Source organism: Coptis chinensis, chromosome 3, assembly GCF_015680905.1.
Source record: "Coptis chinensis isolate HL-2020 chromosome 3, ASM1568090v1, whole genome shotgun sequence".
Classification (NCBI taxonomy): Eukaryota; Viridiplantae; Streptophyta; class Magnoliopsida; order Ranunculales; family Ranunculaceae; genus Coptis; species Coptis chinensis.
This window is the reverse complement of record NC_141458.1, coordinates 105,022,398-105,043,898: the sequence shown is the minus strand read 5'-3', so window position 1 is coordinate 105,043,898 and position 21,501 is coordinate 105,022,398. Positions and strand designations below refer to the sequence as shown.

The following is a 21,501-nucleotide window of genomic DNA, read 5'->3' as shown; positions in this document are numbered from 1 at the left end:
TTCTTTTAGTTGGTTTATTTTATTTAGTTATTTGTCATGTTTCTTTAGTTGCATGTCTTAATTTTGTTTGTTTGGTTTTTTGGTGTTAACTCGTATAAATAAGGCCTTGTAATTAGGGTTCATAGTAATTGATGCTTATGAATGCTTAAGAAAAAATTACAAGACTTTTAGGGTTTTTTTTATTTGTTTTTGGTATCGAGAGCACAAATAAAAATAAAAATAAAATATTCAATATTTTTTAGGTCAGAGATTTGATTTTTCACTTTTTTAGAGTAAAGTTTCAATATGTCATATATAAAGAAGCCAGAGATCTAAATTAAAAAAAAAGGGTTAGAATGCTAAATTTGAAACAATGCAAGAACCATTGAATGCAATTCTAGCTGCCCAACAACAAAATTCTAGGATTTCTGATGAGGTTAGTCCTCCTTTGGTTTAGAGTTCAGCCACCACAAGCGAAACCACCATTAATGGCGCCTCCTCATAATTTTCACGCATGTCTCTGTCATTTGGTTATCATCCTAATTTCTATCAACAACAACTGATGTATCAAGCTTATTCCCCTTATTATCAGTCTTGGATTCCTAATCAGTATCAATTTGTTCCCATTATGCAGTTACGCGCCTATGTGAAGTTGTGCTCAACAAAAAAATTGTGGTCAATCGATTGTTCGAGCGATAATGTAATGGGTGTGCCGGCACACTAACCACTCTTCCTCCTTCGGTTACTACTGGTCCACCAAACGCTAACAGTGGGACAGAGACCCAGTGTCAACTAAACATTGCCTAGGCAAACATTTAAATAGAAAGATAGTAATATCCAATATGAAAACCATCTTCAAAGTTATGATTTTTGTCAAGTATGAGAATATAAATAAAGCATGAAATTCACATTATACCATACAAATGCATCCGACAATATTCTCTAAAGTACGAATATAGTGCTCAACATGAACCAACTAAATTACAATATTCTCTAAAGCCCGAAAGGTTTTGATGGAAGCCAGGGTGGGATCCAATAGTGTATTGTGGTTCAAGACTGTCTGTCAGCATTGTCTTGGATCCAAACTTTTGTTGTTGGCTGACTTGACCGCTGGACTTCTGTTCATTCCAATGAGATTATGATATGAAAAATTGCAATCTTCTCGACCATAACATTGAAGGTCTTCATGCTCCTGACTCATGTATCCCGTAAGTTGTTCACTTGAATGTTGTATACTATGCTCGTGGCCTAGATATGCACCGGATAACCACTTATTCGTCTCACTTACAAATTGACCGACCTCATTTGAATTATACCTCCTTGCATTGTCATCCAATTCTTCTTGTGGGGTCCTAGTTCGAATCCTTGCAAATCCTGTTCCGTGTTTTTAAACTTGAACCGATGTGCAGGGGTCGATTACCTTCTTTGCTATTTAACCTGTCAAAAGAAGTTTCAAGAACTTCAGACAGTCGACCTTTCTTTGAACTAGTTCGAACGGCTCGATTAGCTGGTAAAGTAACTCTAGAATGTATCCCTAAATAAGTCTCTGAGGCTTGAGCAGATTCAAGTTCGCTTTTTACCCTTGTTTGTGTCCCAGGCTCCCAGCAATGACTATTGGTTGTTTTCCCACACCTTGCCTCGTCACAGGATGATCATGAGATCTTTCTCTCTCAATGCCATGATAGCTTTGGTCTTCACTACTAATAATATTTCTATGATTGATTTTGTCGACAACTGAACCAGTGTGGCGGTGATCTCGTGCTGCCTTCTAGGTATAATACATGAAGTGCCTTCAAATCTTGCTTTGTCATTCTTCTGTTCATGGAGGTCATCTATTTGATTGTAATAGTTTTCATCCCCATTTTTTAGGTTGCACATATCACCATGGTACATGCTATTAGGAGATATTTTCATTAGACTTACCCTCATAGGGATTTTCTTCCACGGGTACCTCTTTTAAAATGTGATGTTGCTTCTGTGCTATGGCCTTATGAGTAGGAGTTAAATCAGGCCGGTTCCATAGATATAGTAGCGGCGGTTTTACGTTCCATTGCTCAATCTGGTTATCATTCACATCAATGGATCCAGGCAAGTAAAAGGACTGCAAAAAGATGCAAACGTCAGTAACCACAAATGGGTAATGTGACAGTAAAAAATGCAACTATAATTATACGAAAAAAGACTACATGATGACTCAAACAATCCTCCCAAACCAAATCATAATTATCTGGGCTGTTAACAATAAGATAATGTAAGTTCTACATACGAGCGAGAGCGAGAGAGAGAGAGAGAGAGAGAGAGAGAGAGAAGCTACCTTTTTGTTCCCTGCGGAACAATAAGAATGAGGAGCTTTGGCTTAAACTCGAGAGCCTTCCTGATGAACTGGTTTGCAAGTTGTGCATTAACCCCAAAAGGAGGATTAAGACCCATGATCTACTCATAAAGGAAGAACAAAAATATGGTAAAGCTCTGAATCCTGCTACAGGAGGGTAAATTTAACTTGCTGAAACTGGCGGAATATAAAAAAGACAAACTATTAATTTCTTACTAATTTCGACCCAGTAGTATGCAATTCACTGGGCTTGACCATCATCCAATCTCTTTGCTCAAAGCTAAAATCATTCTGCAGGAAAAGATTGCCCAAGAATTAAATATCAATGGCTGATTAGAGTAACAATGTAAATAGAATATACTACCTTTGGCTGAAAAAGATCAAATTTTTTGAAATAGCAGTTTTTTCCAGTTTCATCAAGCTTTTTCAACTGAAGTCATTAGCGCCACAGCAGAAATCCACTATCTGTGAAGGAAATGGTAAGCACCTATATAAATGATTTCTTTTGAATTTTTACTCAAGTAAATGATGAGCTCTATATTTATAAGGAGCACTATATCCATGATGAGCAGATAATGCTGGCCAGCTGAAACCAGATTAAATAAATACATAAATCAAAGTCCATTGCTAGAGTTCAACACAGAATTGCAAACTATACCAATAACAGGGAGATGACTGAAGTACACAACTTAAGAACAACAAGAAATGAATTCTTAGATAATAGTAATTAGTATGGATGAATAAAACCCAGTCCGAACATACACAAATCTATAAATTATGAATATCGACCCAATTAAGAAAATATAAATTGCTAGCACTCCTTAGCACAGTTGTTCTACACTTTGAATCAAAAAGTACTCCTCATCGTCGCAATTGGACTCTACCTAGATGCAGTCATCATCCTGAAAACAAAAAACCGATCTTCGCAACTCAAAATTTTCATGGCGGGAATCAGGAGTATGAGAGCGAAAGGGAGAGGGGGGTTCATGACTTCTTGAAGGAGTATAATGGCGGTTATAATTCAAGTCACGAGTTTTTCTAATCATACTACTTCAATTTATGAAAGCTCCAGTAATTGGGTGGCGACTACTCTCTTCTACCTCTTCTTAATAATCAACCAACAGCTTGCAGCTTCCACACCAAAATGATGTTTGTTGGTGAAAGCAAACAACAAGAATATCAATTAACCAATAAAATCAACACCTAAAGCTGGGGTTTCAACAATCAGACTAGAACAAACCAATTCTCTTAAGCAAACAATCGATAACAACCAATTTGCAAAGGAGGTTTTAAGGCCTTGTAGCAAGACAACTCCTAATTCTAATTGAAAACTTGAAACTCCGATACGAAACCGTCCAACTCCTATTCTTAATTAATTTTAAAAACTAAAAAGAGAAGCTACGAAATAAATAATAAATTTATTAACTATAAAATATACAAATTAAAAAAAATAATAAATTAGTCTTGGGGATTTTTTGAGTTAACCCCTCATAAGTGTGTAGCTGTTTTTACTTAACCCGCATTTCCAAAACCAATTGACTTTGTCCCCCACTCTATGAATTTTCTGTTACCCAAACAGTTGAATTTAGCATATTGCCAACTTGGCTCTTATGAAATATCCGTTGGGGTTCTTATACACCCTCAAATTTAAGCATCGAAATTGGGTTTACCAAATTTATTTAGTTCAGTCAAACAAAGAGAATATGTTAACTGAAGAAGAATATGTTTCTCTAATACTTGGTCTTGTTGCATTAGCACAAGTTTTTGTGATTAGATCCTCCATTTTTGCTTGCCGCTTCAATGTTGTTAGTACTTGCTGTCCAGACACTCCCAAAAATATGGCCAGAAAGAAAACGTAGTCAAACCACCAAAATGGGTAGCCATTCAGTCAATTCCTCTCTCATTCTTCTTCCTCCTTATTCCTTAATTTATCATCTCCTTCGTTTTGAATGAAATGGATAAATTTGGTAATCACAAATTTGATGCCTAAATTTGGGGGTGCAAAGGCAAATGATATTGGGAATGAGGAGTTAAGTCAAAGCACTACACACTGATGGAGATTGACTCAAGAAAAAAAACCCTTCATAAAAAATTAATATGTATTCACGCTTTGCATCAGTGAATCGTGGAACTGAAGAAGATTGCAGAGCTCCAAATATTGTTGGCTAGGATACATGGGTACAACATGGATAGGGTATAGACATGGTGTGGACATAGCATTTCAATTATTAAATGGAGTGCCTAACACATGCAATTTATCCTCACACCACTGAGGTTAAATACTTGAATACAAGAAATTCTGGTATTAACTGGCGAATAGGCAAGAAAAGAAGCAAAGAATGATCGCATCTTAGAAAGTTCCAGTCAAAGGAAGATCCATTCATTATATCATATATGCAACAGACGATAGCCGCCGAATTATTAGCAACGCTAATAAAGTCATGGTAAGTCAAAATATCTATCCTGAATATAAGTAGGAAAAAAATGAAAATGAGTGGATAAGTACAAGCTCTTACCATATCACCATCTTGAACATACCAATGAAGCTTATCCACAATCTGCATACCAGCATTAGGGCTATCAGCATTAATACATTTAAGAATAAGGAAAATATTCAATAGAAATAATCAGCATACAACCCACTAGAAACAAGGTTGTAATTTGGTTCCTCAATGGGTGAATAAATGAAAATCTTTTTCGGGCAATACAAAAATTAAAAAGGACAAGGCGCGTAGTCCAGATAAGTTCCTAGTACTTTGGATCCTCAAGAAGTAAATAAACAAAAATCAAGAAAAGAGCTAAAGACTCAAAACTGGATAAGGAGCTACACCTAAAAGGCTGAGTCCAATGGCTCCCTATCCCTTTAAAAGCAAAGACTCATCATTAATTTCCTCTTTATATATACAAAGGAATTCTACATCTCTATTTTTATAATATAGAGAGTAAAATGAGATAGAGAATAAAATCTTTGTATATATACATAGAAAAATAATGATTTAGCTCTATTTTGTTGACTTTAGCTCTATTTTGTTGACTTTAGCTCTACTTTATTGACTTTAACACTACTTTTAAAGGGATAGGGAGCTATTGGACTCAGCCTAATAGAGGTCTATCAACGTTGCTACCACACCCCGCAGAAGAGCTCGTGAAGATGGTGATGGGTTTTAAAGATAGCTAGCATTGATTAGAGAATAAATGCTAATTACTACTCTGCTCACCCGCATGAGGTCTCAGATCAGTCAAACTTGACAGGCAATCTGGAATGAAAGGCAAATCTTCGACAGTGACTCAGTGAGCTCTTCGTCAATGAGTGTAGATATCTAGCAGATTTTCGACAGAATAACGAAAACCGAACCACTACAAATGAAAGTTCTATTTGAGTGTCTGACAAGATCTCCTACACATTTACCTCCATATACTTTTCCTGCCCCAGTTAACTTCCCTCCATTTAAGGTCTACACAACAAGCCCTTATTCTTCATCTTAAAATGTCAGTGAAGAACGTTTTAAATAAACCTTTATGCTATCTCCAAGGAAGAAGATCTTTTCCTTCCCTTCCTTATAATCTATATACATCTCCACTTGAACTTTCCTTACCAAGTTACCAAATCACAATCTAATACTGTGTTCTACTAACCAAGAGAGTGCAATAGAGGATCTCAACTTTATAGACTTAAAGCAATGAGCCAGTGGCATTACTAGTGAAACATTCAAAGATATGAAACAAATTAGTCTTGGGCAACATAAGAACATGCCAAACAATTGCTTTAAAACTTTCAATATGCCAACATAATTTTTTTTAATAAAATTAAATAAATAAGAAACAAAAACATTAAACACTTAGATAGTTAGATACGCCATGTACATCCTTGAGCTTGTCCACCTTTGTGAAATGACGACCAAAAGATGTATAGCGCATGCCATGTAGAAAAGGTGCAAGATAGACTCCCAGCTTATTCTACGACAACCAAAAACTAATGTCAGTACAATTCATAGAAACACGCTTAATCACTTTTGTGACAAATTATCAAAAACTTCAAGTTGCACCTAATACACACAAAGTCATATGTGGGACAGTGGAAGTGTAACGGCGTATTAGCAAGCACATGAGACTTGGAAAGGAAAGTAAAACTCTTGTGCATTTTTTACTAGTACAAATAGGTGTGTTGTTGCATAGACATGTGAATTGTAGTCCAAAAAAGTGAGGTAACACAGATTGATCTTACATACTGATTCTTTGTAGATATACAGATTTAACAAATCTCAGATCTAGAGAGTTGCGACAGTTTTCACATAATATCTAGTGATATTTAACTTGCTGTTATCCATGTTTTTCACTTACCCCAACGGCCCAACAGATTCTGTTCTACAGCATCATCAAATGTGACTTCAAATTGCTGTTCTGATCTCCCAGCACCTACATTCGGTGAGCAGTGTAAGTGTTCCATGTATTCTGACCCCATCTACGTCACATTTTTTTTGGTACTTTGCTAGTTAACAATGTAACAGCCTTACAGGTGTGTGTTGTGCATACATTGACGTACACTCATTTCAAACACGCCGAGTTTTGAGTTTGAAGTTAATGATCTTTTCTTGAGCTAAATAACTCTCCTCTATAAGATGCACTGAAGGGTCAAGGGAATTTTCAAACACTTGCTTTAGGCTCAATTTCGAATCATTGAAATTAAAAGCTGCTTTATCTAGAAATATTACCCAGAGATGAAATGCACATATTAGTGGGTGACGGGGCTGATGCCCAAAATGATGAGACGGTCTTTCCTGTAAGATATAATAAATTGGGTAATTTCCCCAACAGGCCCTCAATAAGGTCAATTGTTTCCAATTAGACCCCAGGTCATAGCCTCCTGACATTGCTGCATATTTGTTGTACATTTTGCACTAAGTTCGTGGCATTGTTCGAATTGGGAACAAATAACACTATTGAATTGGGAACAAATGACACTATTGAGGGCATGTTTGGGAAATTGCCCTAATAAGTTGGAGATCCTGAGACCCCAACTAATGTATATTAGAGCATCTTTAGCAGAGCAACTAAAAAAAATACTAAAATTTTGAACCAAAAAAAACACCAAACCAAAAAAACACCAAGCAACTTTAGGAACAACATAAAAAACTGCAGAAACACGCTGGCGGTTTTGGCAAAACCCAGCCATATATAACGCACGGTTTTGCCAAAATCGCGCCACTAAAAAAAACAACCAAAGCTCAAGCCCACGCGGTTTTGGCAAAACAGCGATGTTCATAACACCGCGCGTGCTACTTTTATATAAACGAATTAAAAAACCCACTTTCACCTCTTCTCACAATTATAAAACCCTCTCCTTAAAAAAAAAACAAAACCTACCTAAACTCTTAAAATTTGATATGGATCCTTTTGAACCTTTCGGCCGGTGATGATTGGCGTTACCACAGGCGACATTGGCGATGAGGAGAAGAACAACGAGGAAGTAGAATCTGGTGGGGAGAAGGCGATGGGGAGAAGAACCCGAGGATGTCGCTACCGATAGACATCCCTATGTCTTTGGAATATCGGATAAGCGACTTGATTGGCAATTTGCACTGGAGAAGCACTTGATATGGAAGTTGTGTCTTCTACGTGATACAAAACACGTGTCGAGTCGCGATGGCTAATACTTTCGGGTAATTAATTAGTTTTGATTAAATATTTTGAATATTAATTAGTTGAGTTGGACCAATTAATTATTTATCTTATCGCATTTATTATTTTTTTATATAATATCAATATATTGTTGTTGACTACCGAGTTAGATCGGCTTTACTTGGTGTTAGAGAGTGGTGGAAGGTTATTAAGAGTTTGGATGAGTTTGTATATTAGAGATAATATTTTGTATACACCTTTGGGTATTTTGATTGATCGCGGATTATGAGAAAGGCCGATTAGGCGTGGTTATAGCTTTAGTAGAAAGATGGTGGAGTAGAACTCATACATTTCATTTTCCTTGTGCGGAGTTAAGGTTCATACAACTAGACTTCACTATGATTTCTGGGTTGAGTATCGGTATAGGCCAACCGATACCTTTTCATACAAATTATGAGAATATGGATAGTATGCTTATGAGTTTTCCTCGTTTGGGTGTGAATGCTTATGATTCTTCTGGGATTAAGCTATCTCATATTAAGACTGCATATATGGAACCCCTCTTGCATCCCGATACATGGCGGAGTTAGCTTTAACCGTTCTACCGGTAGTGAGGGTGATGATCGGTATGTTAGGGCTTTTTGATGTTTTTATTGGACATGTTTTGTTTTCCAATGGTCATTCTGGTATGGTGGGATATTATGCTTATGTATCGATTTGCATACTATGAGAGATTATGACACGGGTAGCTCGATTATAATATTGATATTGATATCGGCGTTAGATAAAGCTTCCGAGACATTGAAGTAGAAGTCCTCGATTAGCGGATTCACGGGACTTTTAGAGATTTGGTTTTATGAGTACTTTTCGATGTCTTTGTCCTAACATAGACATGATTCTTTGATACTATACCTAGATTTGCTAGTTGGTCGGGGCTTCACTTTACTCGTAACAGAGGGAAGATTATGAATAATATCTGTATGGCTCGTGCTTTCCAGTTGATATTAGATCATTGTCATCTATTGAGTGAAAACCTTGGCGTTTGTCTACTACCTTTGGATCCGATCGGTTATGCGGCATGCTTGTGTGTTGTCACGTCACGAGAGTTATTTTTGCCGCGTGGTGTCGGGGGTTTGAATGCTGTGGCGGCGGATGTTGGAAGCGGATGACCGGGCGTTATGGAGTTCCATGTGCTCCCATGCCGATGTTAGTGATGCAAAGTTGTGGGGTAGAATTCAAGTTCATGACGTTCATGTCAGTGGTGGTCCTTGGCGGATCGTCTTCTTTTGTTATTGAAGCGGTGATGATCGATTATTATAGATGGTGGAACCGGTGTCTCCATGGGTCCGTTGTTGTCTCTGTTGGTCGGGCTAGCAACTTCGAAGTTTGTGGGCTGGAAGGGATGAGGCGTGAGCTACGTATTCCTCATCCGCCCGCGACTGTTTACAACCCACAACCTCTGAATGCATATCAGCCATCTCCTGTGTCTGCCAGTAATCCTTAGATGTTTGCCGTGTGTAGACCTGATGGGGAGCCTACTTATATTTCCATTCCTGAGGTGCCTCATACTCGTTTCTCTGAGTTAGAGCCGCATATTGATCAGTATACCATGGTGAGTTTAATTGTTTTATTTATCTTCTTCATTATATATATAATATATACTCACACTGTATTTTCTTGGATTTTTAGGCTGAGGTTCTAGAAAGATATGAGAACCAGGTTCTTATGTTTGATGGGATGAGGACTGCCCTGTATCATTATAGTCAAGAAAGAGAGGAGGCATATTCTCAGACATATCGGCAATCTCGGTGTCGTCGTATGGCGAGACTTCGAAAGCATATGAGGATATCGCGGCAAGTGTACACGCAAAGAACATCGGGGATATAAAGAACTTCAGTGAAGTAGTTAACCTCCGTCTTGCATCTGAGAGAATATCATAATTCTCAGATTAGGAACTTAGAGGAGCAGCTTCGGAACGTCCAAATAGATAGAGGAGAGGGATCGAGTGGTAAAGGGCGTAAGAAGAGAGCTAAATAAATTTGATGTAATATGATAGGTTTTGGATTATTTTGGATATTATATGATTATATCATAATCATAGATTTTAGACTGCATAATCATAATCATAATCATAAGTTTTTAATTTCTTTAATTTTTTCGATTTTGAATTACAATTCTTAATTTCTTCAATTGCACAATTGTTAATTTCTTAACTTCTATGCACAACTCATAATTTTTCAAGTTCTATGCACCATAGTTCTAATTTTCAGAAAAAACGCACGCGGTCGCCCATTGAAGCCCAAGCCCACGCGGTTTTGCCAAAACCGCGCCATAGAAACCCATTTAGCAACCCAAGCCCACGCGGTGTTGGAAAAACCGTGCGGTTTTGGCAAAACCGCGTGAAGTGATTTGATACAGCACCAAACCTGGAACCAAATATTGGTCGATTTGGTGTTTGGTTTGGTGTTTTTTTTGTGTTTTCATCAACATGTAGTTCTCCTGAAGTTGAAAAAACACCAAATTCTTGAGAATTTGGTGTTTTGATGTTAAGTTGATATCACTGCTAAAGATGCTCTTATGCACCGGGGAAGTGTTCGACAATAACTGCACCTCTTTCGTCAAATTTGTTAACAGTAAGCCTTAAACGATATTAGTATACAATGCCTACTACTACATTTTTTTTTGTAAAAGCTGAAGGACAAGGAGGATGATATGTTAATGATTAGAAGACGTTTTGGTTGCAAAAATATCATAATACTCAAAAATAGATTGTACGGACCGCAGTTAAAAGTTAAAACAAACTCCCTACCAATTTACGAATCTTAGATGCACTGGAGTACGCAGCACAAATCCTTGTATCTAGCTGGAAGACCATCAAGCGACATGCATGTTTTAAGCTATACCGTACCGGTTTCTGCCAAACTACTGAAATGTGCTGTGTGCACTTCGGTTTGTAATTAATCAAAAAGCTGTCATCGGGTCTAAGCAGTTTCTGGGCTGAAGGTCGGCCGCCATCAAGATCTTTGCTAGCTAAGCATGGACATCTACCCAAAGTCACTAGAACGATCATGGGGAACTCCATGAGGATTTTCTTTCGCTAATGTTCTTCATGCACGTGCTCCTGAGGGGGTATCGAACTGAGAAAAAAAAATAACATCAGCTCTAACTTAACAAGGCCCAAAGGCTAGTAGTTAACAAAGAGTACATAACTGCAATAACGACACTACTCTTTTCAAGGGTGTCTAGTAAAATTGCTCTTTCAAAAGCTCTATGAACACGTACTCTCTTTATGGCTCCAAAGCAAAATCTGGCTGTCAAGTGGAACAACAAAGTTTTGGTTAGCCACATATTGCTTGTATATTAAAGAATTGGCAACAACATGGGAATTTGAAAATCTTAAGACCGATATTACCTGTTGGGGCGGGTTGGGTTGATCATTATGCATGATTGTCTGGTGAACAAGTCACTAGGCACTGGATTACTGATCAATCGGTTATTCTGGGATGAAGTCACCGTCCCAATTAAGGAAGATCTTTGGAATGTGGGAATTGATGGTCCAGCTTTCTCTTTTTCTACAACGTTCTTCCAGAATTGGACAATCACGAATTTTCAGTAGTTGAAGCATGGGGAGATGCTTCAAATCTTTTGGCGCGAAGTCAAGGAATTCACAATCAGCAAATTCCAATGTTTGAATTGCAATGAGTTGGTTGAAGCCTTGGGGAAGTGACGATTGGTAAGAACCCATGATGGACAAAGAGTGAAGATTTGAGTAGTTATTTTCGTTGTGATTGGGGGAACCCACTCCACTGATTAGCGGCACTATTGACTTTGAAAAAATACCTGTATCCCCCAATAATTCTAGCTCTTCAAGGAGGTGAGGAAGGCAAGGTTGCCTCCCCGTCAGTTGTGGACAATTAGTTATCTCTAGACTTCTGAGTGAGGGAGAAAACAAGTAGTGCGGCACCACCTTCAACTTAGGGCAAGAATTGATCTGCAGTTCGCGAAGACAGGGCATGATGAAACCTTCTTCTTCTTCTTCATCATCATCATCATCTATTCTTATTGGAAGCTTTATTTCAACCTCCTGCTCCTCCCACTCCGGCATGTCGGACAATTTAAGTTCCTTCAATACTGGGAACACTGTAACTGGAGGAGCTGATTCTCCACCTTCTTCTTGAGCGCTAAGAGTAACATTATCATCATTACTGTTCCTGGTAATAATTTGGAAAAGCTTAAGGCCCTGAAATTTCACTCCTAGTAGATAAAGTTCTTCTAGAGATTTTAGCTTTCCGAGACCTGGTGGTAACATTTGCAACTTCATGAAATTATTGACAACCAATCTGCGAAGTTTTGGAAAAATCTCCACGCCTCTTTGGATCGGTAAATGCCACTCCTCGCACTCATTCATATTCTTAATCGTAAGCGTATGTAACTTCGGGAACGCTACTACCGATTGTACTAAATCTTCACCACCAGTACTAGTACCATCAGTACTTCCCAGTCCATAAAACTCACATCCGATGCATTTCACTGAGTCCAGCTCCGATAAAATAAGGAATTCAAGGTATTGCAGTCTCCCCAAAGTAGGCAATTCCGAGCATTGATTGCAGCAACTCAGTTCCAGTAACACCAGATTGGGTAAAGCTGTATTGCTTGACATCATCCACGAAGGGAATTTATTCCCTTCGTAATTTCTTACATACAACTCTACCAAGTTTGCATGCGGCTGTAGACCATCCAAAACACACTCTATCTTTTTTATGTTTTCTTCTCTTGCAGCATCATGTCTTTCTTTAGAAAACCACAAATCCAAGGACCGGAGCTTTTCTTTTTTCTTTAGTTCTGCCACTTTTGAGTCCATCCCTTGTTGCAATCCCTCTATTCTTAGTTTTCCTTGGAGATGGTCTAGAAGTTTTAACTCTCCAATTTGGCATCCTTTTCCACCACCACTATCAAATATGATTGTACTTAATGTTCTAAGAGAACTCAATCGCTCTAGACCCCGCGGGAAATAACTCAACTGATCAGTTCCTTCAAGTTCGAGATGTCTAAGATTAAGTAATTTCCCAATTCCTTCAGGTAGTTTCCTGAGATAATTACACCCGTTTAAGTTCAACGTCTGTAAATTAAATAGATTACATACTGTTTCAGGTAACTCCTTCATCAGCCGCATGTTAGACAAGTTGAGGTGTCTCAGATGTAACAATCTGTCCACCTCATCTGGAAGTTCTCTAAAAAAAGTGCCACGCAAGTCCAATACCCGAAGGCATGTCATCTGACACATAACCAACTTAAGACGTGAAGTAGTATACACCGCATTTGCTACACCAAAATGACGCAACCTGATGTTACCAACCTCTCTATCATTCTCCATAAAAATAGAGGATTCACTCTTTGCGAGATGCCGGGCAAAATCATGCACAAGGTCATGCATTTTGCAACCAATGATGTTTTCACTGTCTTTTTTAAAATTTTGGAACAAAGAGCGCATCGCGAGATCATTGAAATAGTATGTACCAATTTTCTCTAGATCTTTTGAGCTATCATAGCTAATAAACCCTTGCGCCATCCAAAGCTTGACCAATTCATCTTTATCTATTTCTGCATCTTCTTGAAAGATAGCACAATAAGAAAAGCATCGCTTCAAATGTGGAGGCAATGCATAATAACTTAATAAAAGAGAAGGTAAGAAACCATGCTCATCTTCCGACATTACTTCCCATATGTCACTTGCCAATACATCTTCCCATTCTAGTATGGATCCTTTAAGGCACATAAGACTTGCGATAATTTTTACCGCTAGAGGGACACCCTTACACTTCCAGGCAATTTTTTTTCCGATTTCTTCAAACTTTTTGCGGTTGTCTTGTATTTCCCTGAGAGCTATATGTTTAAAGAATGACCAACACTCTTCATCAGACAATTGCCCAAGCCTATGTATATAGGTGGAGGTCATCCTCTTTGCAATGTTCTCATCTCGAGTAGTAATTATTATTCTGCTTCCATGTGCACCACCTTTTAGTGAGACCTTCAATTTTCTCCAAATCTCTGGATCATAGGTCCATACGTCATCTAGCACAAGAAGGAACTTCTTTCTTTGTACGGATTCAGACAAACGTTCATGCAGATCTTGCCACCCTACAATACTAGGTACATTACCAGTAGCTTGTTGAATAATGGATTTGGCCACCCTTTCAAGATCAAAAGGCTTCGAGACACAAACCCACATCAACTTTTCAAAGTTGTTCATCACTTGCCTATCTTTGAGGATTACTTGCACAAGTGTCGTCTTGCCGAAACCCGCTGTACCAACTATGGAGATGAGTGGAACATGTGAATTATGATGACTAGTCTCACTTAGTAACACGCTTACTATACTATATATATCATCAACACGGCCATAGATCTCAGAATCATCAACAATAGAGCTCGTTACTGGTCGAGGTTCTTCACGACTTTGCCTTTCGGTGAGATTAAGTAGAGCTATATCTTTGACAGTCCGATCTAGTCTTTCGTTTATGTCAATCACCTTACTACCAAAATCAATGCGTACATTATTAACACTTTTTAAACAAGAAAATAGAGAAAACAAGCAGGACCAAACCTTCTCACTGACAGGAACATCGTCGTCATCAAGTAATTGGATCTGTGAGTTAAGAATTTCGGTTTTCCACTCGTCCAATACATCGTCAGCAACATAGGAGATGCGTGTGATTTGTTCTAACCAAACCTTCACTATTCCGCTTTTGACTTGCTTTTCCTCTGCATCCTCAAGCACTCCTAGGATAAGAGAGAGTGTATCAGCGAGCTTTTCGCTTTCATTACGTACACCGGCCAATAGATTTACCTCTGTTTGGAGGATAGAACGCAGTTGCTCCAACGCACCAGAGATCACTGCATGAGCCATAGCGATAAGTTATCAGGTAATGTATTTCACAATCAGAAGAAAAACAACAGAAAGAGAAGATACCCAATTTGTAAATGCAAGGGCAAAGCCGCCTAGGTTCGTTGTTATCTCAATTTGGCCCTCAAGCCCGGCCGCCCCGACCCGGCCCATGGGCCGAAAAAGCCTTTAAAATGAGGCCCTCACACATTCGTGGGCCTCAAGTGCTCAAGTACAGAGTGTGCTCGACTGCTCGTATCCAAGAGCTGGAAAGACAAAACCAGATTAAAGGAGAATTAACGATAAAAGGGCTTGGGCATGTCTGCAATCAAAAGGATGCTGAATGATCAATGATAAAAAGAGGATTGAGAAGCTAAATGTGTGGTGGTCAGGTGGTGATGATCAAGGTGGCCGTGATCCTTTGCATGAAAATATCAGCAGGGAGGTGTTAGAAGGACTTCATCCACATACGAACATACAAGAGTTTCAGATTCAAAGGTACCCAGTTCGAGGACACTTTCAAAGTTGATTTCTCTCTCGCTCTATCGCATGCCTAACGTGGAAGGATGGTTGTCAGTACATGCGCATCCACTCTCTACTTGCCTTTGTCTATTGAGGAATTAGCAGTGGAGAGATGCAATGAAGTGGATTGTCTTCCAGAAGCACCGCTGCAGAACCTTACTTGTCTCCGGACTTTGGTCATTAAAGCCTGCAAGATCCTGAAAATTCTTCCCACGAAGGCTTGAAAATCTCGGGCCTCATGAGGATTATATCCGGATCAATGGTAACGGGCCTCAAGACTCTAATACTTACTCTGTTTGGAAGTTTCAGTGGTTGGCTTTCAGCTCCTCATTACCTTTGGAATCTAGAATTTGAAAGATTTGGCTTGGGAGGGTGTACAACACATAACTACTCTTCAATCTCTAAGAATTTGAGAGTGTAAGAATCTGAGTGTGTTGCCAGAATGTTTTTTTTTGCTAAAGGATAATTGATTAATAAATAAAATAAAGTGTTCTCCAAGTTATTAGGAACTGATTTAGATAGTTCCTGAACTGAAGGAAACATGGGAGAGTGGTTCTCGATCATAAAGAAGGAAACTTTGAAACATATCCTGAGGATTGTCTCTTAAGGATAACGTTCTATTTAAAGAAGGGTTGGCCCGATTAAAGAGGAAACTCGGGGAGGATGCTGTCCAGATCCAGACTTCCAACGAGAGTGGATTCTTAATAGGAAACTGAGTCCTAGGAAGGGAAGTAACTCGCTTTAAGCGAGGTAAACCCTAATCCTAGGATTCTTAGCTCTCTCCTATAAAAAAGAGAGAGATCCACCTCGATAAACTACACGTTTTAGGGTTTGATTCTTCTACAATTGGGGAGATACATAGGCAATCCTACATGTTTTAGTACATTGGTTCAACCCAAGCAACATTATCATCTCTTCTCTTTTACAGACCACAACCCTCTAGTCCTGCATCACATGATCCAGTAGAGAATTGTGGGATACTCAGAAAAACCCCACAATATTCGTGTCGGAAATAGACACACACATCAGTGGCAAATGTAACTTAGTTTCTAAACAACACCACCGAAAAATAAGTGTATCCAATACTGCTGCCGCAGCAAACTCAAAACCAACATCTGGTAGGTGGAGTGACATTTTTACTAATACCAAGTACATCCCTTTATTTACCAAGGTGTCGTTTGTTTTAGGTCTGAAACTAAGTACAAATCTAACTACTTAATGGGAGAAAAAGTTTATAATAGCAGGACTTTACACTCCATTTGTTAGATAGAAAACTCTCAATAAGAGAAGTCTGACAAAACTTATTTATGAGGACATCGAGTTTGAGACAAGCCCATGGGTGGGTTGCATAAAGCATCCATTTTCTTTTAGTTGGTTTATTTTATTTAGTTATTTGTCATGTCGCATGTCTTAATTGGTTTGCTTTGGTGTTAACTCGTATAAATAAGGCCTTGTAATTAGGGTTCATAGTAATTGATGCTTATGAATGCTTAAGACAAAATTACAAGACTTTTAGGGTTTTTTTTATTTGTTTTTGGTATCGGAGGTAAAAATAAAAATAAAATATTCAATATTTTTTAGGTCAGAGATTTGATTTTTCATTTTTTTAGAGTAAAGTTTCAATTTATATGTCATATATAAAGAAGCCAGAGATCTAAATTTAAAAAAAAAACGTTCAGGGTTAGAATGCTAAATTTGAAGCAACGCAAAAACCATTGAATGCAATTCTAGCAGCCCAACAACAAAATTCTAGGATTTCTGATTAGGTTAGTCCTCCTTTGGTTTAGAGTTCAGCCATCACAAGCGAAACCACCATTAATGGCGCCTTCTCATAATTTTCACGCATGTCTAATTTCTATCAACAACAACTGATGTATCAAGCTTATTCCCCTTATTATCAGTCTTGGATTCCTAATCAGTATCAATTTGTTCCCATTATGCAGTTACGTGCCTATGTGAAGTTGTGCTCAACAAAAAAATTGTGGTCAATCGATTGTTCGAGCGATAATGTAATGGGTATTCCTATTGTGGCACACTAACCACTCTTCCTCCTTCAGTTACTACTGGTCCACCAAACACTAACAGTGGGACAGAGACCCCGTGTCAACTAAACATTGGCTAGGCAAACATTTAAATAGAAAGATAGGAATATCCAATATGTAAACCATCTTTAAAGTTATCGTTTTTGTCAAGTATGAGAATATAAATAAAGCATGAAATTCACATTACGCCAGAACCAACTAAGGCTATGTTTGATAAGAGCTGTGTCAAATGCAAATTTTGTCACCATTTGCCACCGGTAAATTTGCTATGTGACAATTGCAAATAACTTGTCCTGATTGATATTCCCAATTTAAATTTGTCATTGTTTGATAATACTGTGGTAAATATCATTTGTCCTGATTTGAAACCATTTGTTGCGGTTTGATTGTCCAAATTTGCCGCGGCAAATATTTCATTTTTTCATTTTTTGTGCTTTTAAAATATTTAAGATTTAAAAATTATAGCTACTCTTATTTGTAAATTTATTTTATTTGTATATGGTTCCATTGAAAGACACGATGTTAATCTCTTAGCTACTACCCTCGTATGCAAGACCCAAGTTAGCTGCGTAGATGGATTTGATAAAACGTTTAAAGTCAAAGTTCCAGTTGAATCTCCTTTTGAAGCTTCCAAATCCAAAGTGATTGGTTCATGTAATGGGATAGTTTCAACACTTTAAATCAAAGGTATATACGCATACTACCCATGTCTCCAACATTACAAAATTAATCGTTCCTAATTTCTAGTATTTTTCTAAACCATAATTGAAAAGTTTCCAACATTCATGTACTCAGTAGTGAAAGGTCTAAAATTCGGCAAAGGTGCTCTCGAGTATACAGTTTGTTTAAATGAATTCGAAGATGAATTCGAAGATGATGAAAGGCTTAGATTGTTACCGAAATGTGATCATGTATTTCATCATGAATGTATTGATGCTTGGTTAGCTTCACATACGACTTGTCCAGTTTGTCGTTACCGAAATTCAAACGCTTCTTCCTCCCATTTCTTGAATCCATTACACGCAATTGTGCACCTCTCAAACAAATAAATAAAATACAAAGACCAACTTCCTATATTAATCAGTAATCACCATTTGAGATGAGGTATTGTATGAAACAAATGTTGCGTGGAGTGGTAAAATTGATTTGAGAAGACGTGTTTGAATTTTGGATTGGAATATGAAAACGAAATTGGTTGTCTTCCATTCATAATTTTAGGACTGCCTTGAACCGATGGACGTGGAACCAAATATTGCCCCTAGACTGTTGTGTTGTCCCGTTGAAAGGTTCACATTTACAATCTGCATTACAGAATTTTGCTACTAGAGATTTGCAGTACTAGGAAGCAATAGTTTGATGCATGTAAATGACAGCTTCTATTGGTTAATTAGACTGCTGATTGGGATCGACGGTCTCAATTTACCTGAAAGATTGATCACCGTCTACTAAAATCATGCCTTCAGAAATTATTTCAACAGGATCTGGAGTTCCAATTGCATCAACAAAGAGCAAACAAAAATTTTATACTGCCTCATCAAAGAGGAAGCACATACATACTGGAATTCAAATGCAAGGTTAAAAGAGTTTCTAAGTTACAATGGACTGTACAAATAAAGATTAAATAATCACTTCATGACTTCTTTAAAATTGCTTGGACGTTTCAACCATGCTTGCGCGAGGAGTGTCACCAGTAGACGGAGGAACACCAAAAACCCAATCTAGAACATTCAAATACTTTGAGCGGAACACCTCTGTCTCCCTTGCATAGCAGTGCATGATGATGGCTGTTGATAAGCTGAATACAATAACAGCCGCTCTTTTTAGCTTATTGGATTCTGGCAACAAGCCAACATCAGCCATGCATGTGAAAAAGCTCTCGATAGCATGAGCAAAACAGTACAATGATATCTCAATTCTCCTGCTCTTTTTCTCAATTGCAGGGGCCAGGCACGTCGGAAACTGTTAAAAACAAGTATTATTGGTAACAAATTCGTATACTATATCGCCAATTAAAACAAAAATTTACTATATCAAAACAATACCATTCCCATTGCAACTGGAGGAATGCTGCACTGTTTAAATATTCTGAACAGTACGCAAGTCCACATTCTGAATAACAAATAAAAAGGCTTCGTCAGCAACGATAGATGAACAACTTTTTTATTTTATTTTTCATTTTTTGACAGATAGATTTCATTTCCTAACCCCTTCAATCCCATTCTTTTTTCCCCGGTGAAGTTGGAATTCGAACCGAAGACCTTGGGGCCAACTTCTCAAGGCTTGACCATTCTTGATCTGGCAGTACCAAGAAGATCCTTTCCCAAAATTGTGTAAGGCCTGCATGGTGTTGAACAGAAAGAACTTCATAAAAGATGTACAAGGCACCACAAATATACTTTATGAAAGCCAAACATGAATACATAAAACTTGTGAAATAGAAGATCAAGGGTCGTCTATAACGATGGTCAAAGATGATTGAAGAAACATCAGCTAAGAAGTTTCAAGAAATTTGTTCTTATTGTGCTGAACAATCAAGTGACCAGGCTGGACTTTTAGAACAACTCTTCCAGACTGCATGTATGAATGATCACACTTGCACATCAAGGTCCAGTCTGATTAAGTATCACATGTTAAGACTTTTTCCACATGCAGTTGATAAATATAGTATAAGAACCAGTATGAGAATCCCCCTTCAAACTTAACTACCAGTGATAAAGTGCCACATGATACAAGAACAGTGACAAAAACAAAGTAGGCGTGAAAACAAAAACACCAGAACCATACAAACAAAATCAAAAGTGAGCATGCTTGAGCCTTCCAAGAAATCTAATGCTGTCACTGTTCTCAGAGGATAGACGGAGAAAATTGACGATCATTTTATGCAAAATGCTTTAAATATATTATTTTGATTTACACTATTTTTCTCTTCAAAGAGTGGACATTCTATCACCGAAAGCAGTCTATACGCTTGAAAGTATAGAGGCTAAAACTATTAGACAGCCTCTTATGAAAGTTTCTCCACTGTGACCCTTGTAAACATTCAAGATGGATGGAGACCATTAAACTGAAGAGTAAGCTTAAATTGCTGATCAGTTGCAAGTGCTATGACCTACGAGAGTTTAATGGTGTTCTCTTAGAGCAGTTCTTAAACAGGATGAATTCAGTCCAAAAAAGTTTCTTTATGCTGGTATTTCTGGGAGCTCAGATGGAATATCCTCTTTCATCAGTATATCTTTTGCCTAACATCATTTCACTCCAATTCACACTACAACCTCTTAAAACTCAATCTAATAAATAACAACAATAAGACGAGAAAACATACCTTCTATGTCCACCCAAAGCAGCAATACATTCATCAACAGAAACAAATGTACCCGCAAAACTTCCAAGAAAAAGACCATATCTCAATGTCTCTTTACAAGCCACAACAACAGCTTCGCCATTTGAAAGCATTCCCACTCTCTTCCTAAACACAAAAACATCAAAATTACTTAAAAAAAAACAAACTTTATACCAAAACTAAATAAAAGTCAAATGCCCAACATCTAATTACCTCACAGAAGAAAAATTCCTTCGACTTTTCAATCTAGCAAGAATAGAAAAAACAGCTAGACCACCTTTCAAACCAGCTCCAATTGCAAAACAATAGTTTTTGAGCTGTTGGATTTTATACTTATTTCAAGGAACAAGGAGAGGAAGAGAGAGGAACGAACCTGTTAAGGATAGGAAGTGATTTCTTCCTTGAAAAAATCGCAACTCACTGGTTGGATTTTGAAGAAGTTGGGTTTGAGAGATGTTATCGGGTTTTTTTTTGGTGCGGCAATTTTTTTTTTTTCGGTGGCAAATTAATGTGTTATTTTGGGCGCGGCAAAATTTACTCAGCTCCCCCATGCAAAATTTATCACGAAAACGGTGGTAAATCAAATGATTTATTAGTTTTTGGCTCCACTTTTAATAGAGTACAAGTTCCGTTTATGTCGAACGACTCTTTTGGTATTGTCCGACAATTACTGTTCTTGTATGAACCAAAGCAAAACTGTTTTTCTAGTATTGCGTCTCACTCTATTATAGTTTCTACTAGATTTTGGACCCGGGCATACGCCTCGATCTATTAAATATTTTTA

The 21,501-nt window shown here is 37.8% G+C and overlaps 2 protein-coding genes, 1 long non-coding RNA gene and 1 pseudogene across 6 annotated transcripts in view; 1 reads left to right on the top strand and 3 right to left on the bottom strand.

Annotated features, from left to right (window-relative positions):
• Positions 1 to 867: 867 nt before the first annotated feature.
• Positions 868 to 7,069, bottom strand: LOC147512508 (protein ENHANCED DOWNY MILDEW 2-like; annotated as a pseudogene). The gene is made up of 8 exons (XR_015214988.1): positions 6,845 to 7,069; positions 6,661 to 6,727; positions 6,176 to 6,269; positions 4,828 to 4,869; positions 2,676 to 2,776; positions 2,528 to 2,602; positions 2,294 to 2,412; positions 868 to 2,080 (listed from the first exon to the last, which is right to left on the bottom strand). The product of XR_015214988.1 is annotated as a protein ENHANCED DOWNY MILDEW 2-like (transcript).
• A 4,354-nt stretch (positions 7,070 to 11,423) lies between these two features.
• LOC147512507 (uncharacterized) lies at positions 11,424 to 12,590 on the bottom strand. Its single transcript, XM_086598735.1, has one exon. The coding sequence runs from the start codon at positions 12,588 to 12,590 to the stop codon at positions 11,424 to 11,426; it is 1,167 nt and encodes a 388-aa protein (XP_086454861.1).
• A 169-nt stretch (positions 12,591 to 12,759) lies between these two features.
• The window catches only part of LOC147512502 (uncharacterized), a 28,126-nt gene continuing 19,384 nt past the window's right edge, over positions 12,760 to 21,501 (top strand). Inside the window, exon 1 of the long non-coding RNA XR_015214995.1 lies at positions 12,760 to 15,311. This is a non-coding gene — a long non-coding RNA (uncharacterized LOC147512502). The remainder of the gene's footprint in view (positions 15,312 to 21,501) is intronic.
• Positions 18,844 to 21,333, bottom strand: LOC147512506 (uncharacterized). Of its 3 annotated transcripts, none has more exons than XM_086595521.1 (5): positions 21,091 to 21,333; positions 20,931 to 20,994; positions 20,700 to 20,843; positions 19,420 to 19,486; positions 18,844 to 19,336 (listed from the first exon to the last, which is right to left on the bottom strand). In XM_086595521.1, the coding sequence occupies exons 1-5, from the start codon at positions 21,266 to 21,268 to the stop codon at positions 19,019 to 19,021; spliced, it is 771 nt and encodes a 256-aa protein (XP_086451647.1). In that variant the 5' UTR covers positions 21,269 to 21,333; the 3' UTR covers positions 18,844 to 19,018. The 3 variants fall into 3 exon arrangements, with proteins under 3 accessions (XP_086451647.1, XP_086451649.1, XP_086451648.1); XM_086595523.1 differs by having other exon boundaries at positions 20,700 to 20,839; positions 21,091 to 21,331; XM_086595522.1 differs by lacking the exon at positions 20,931 to 20,994 and having other exon boundaries at positions 21,091 to 21,331.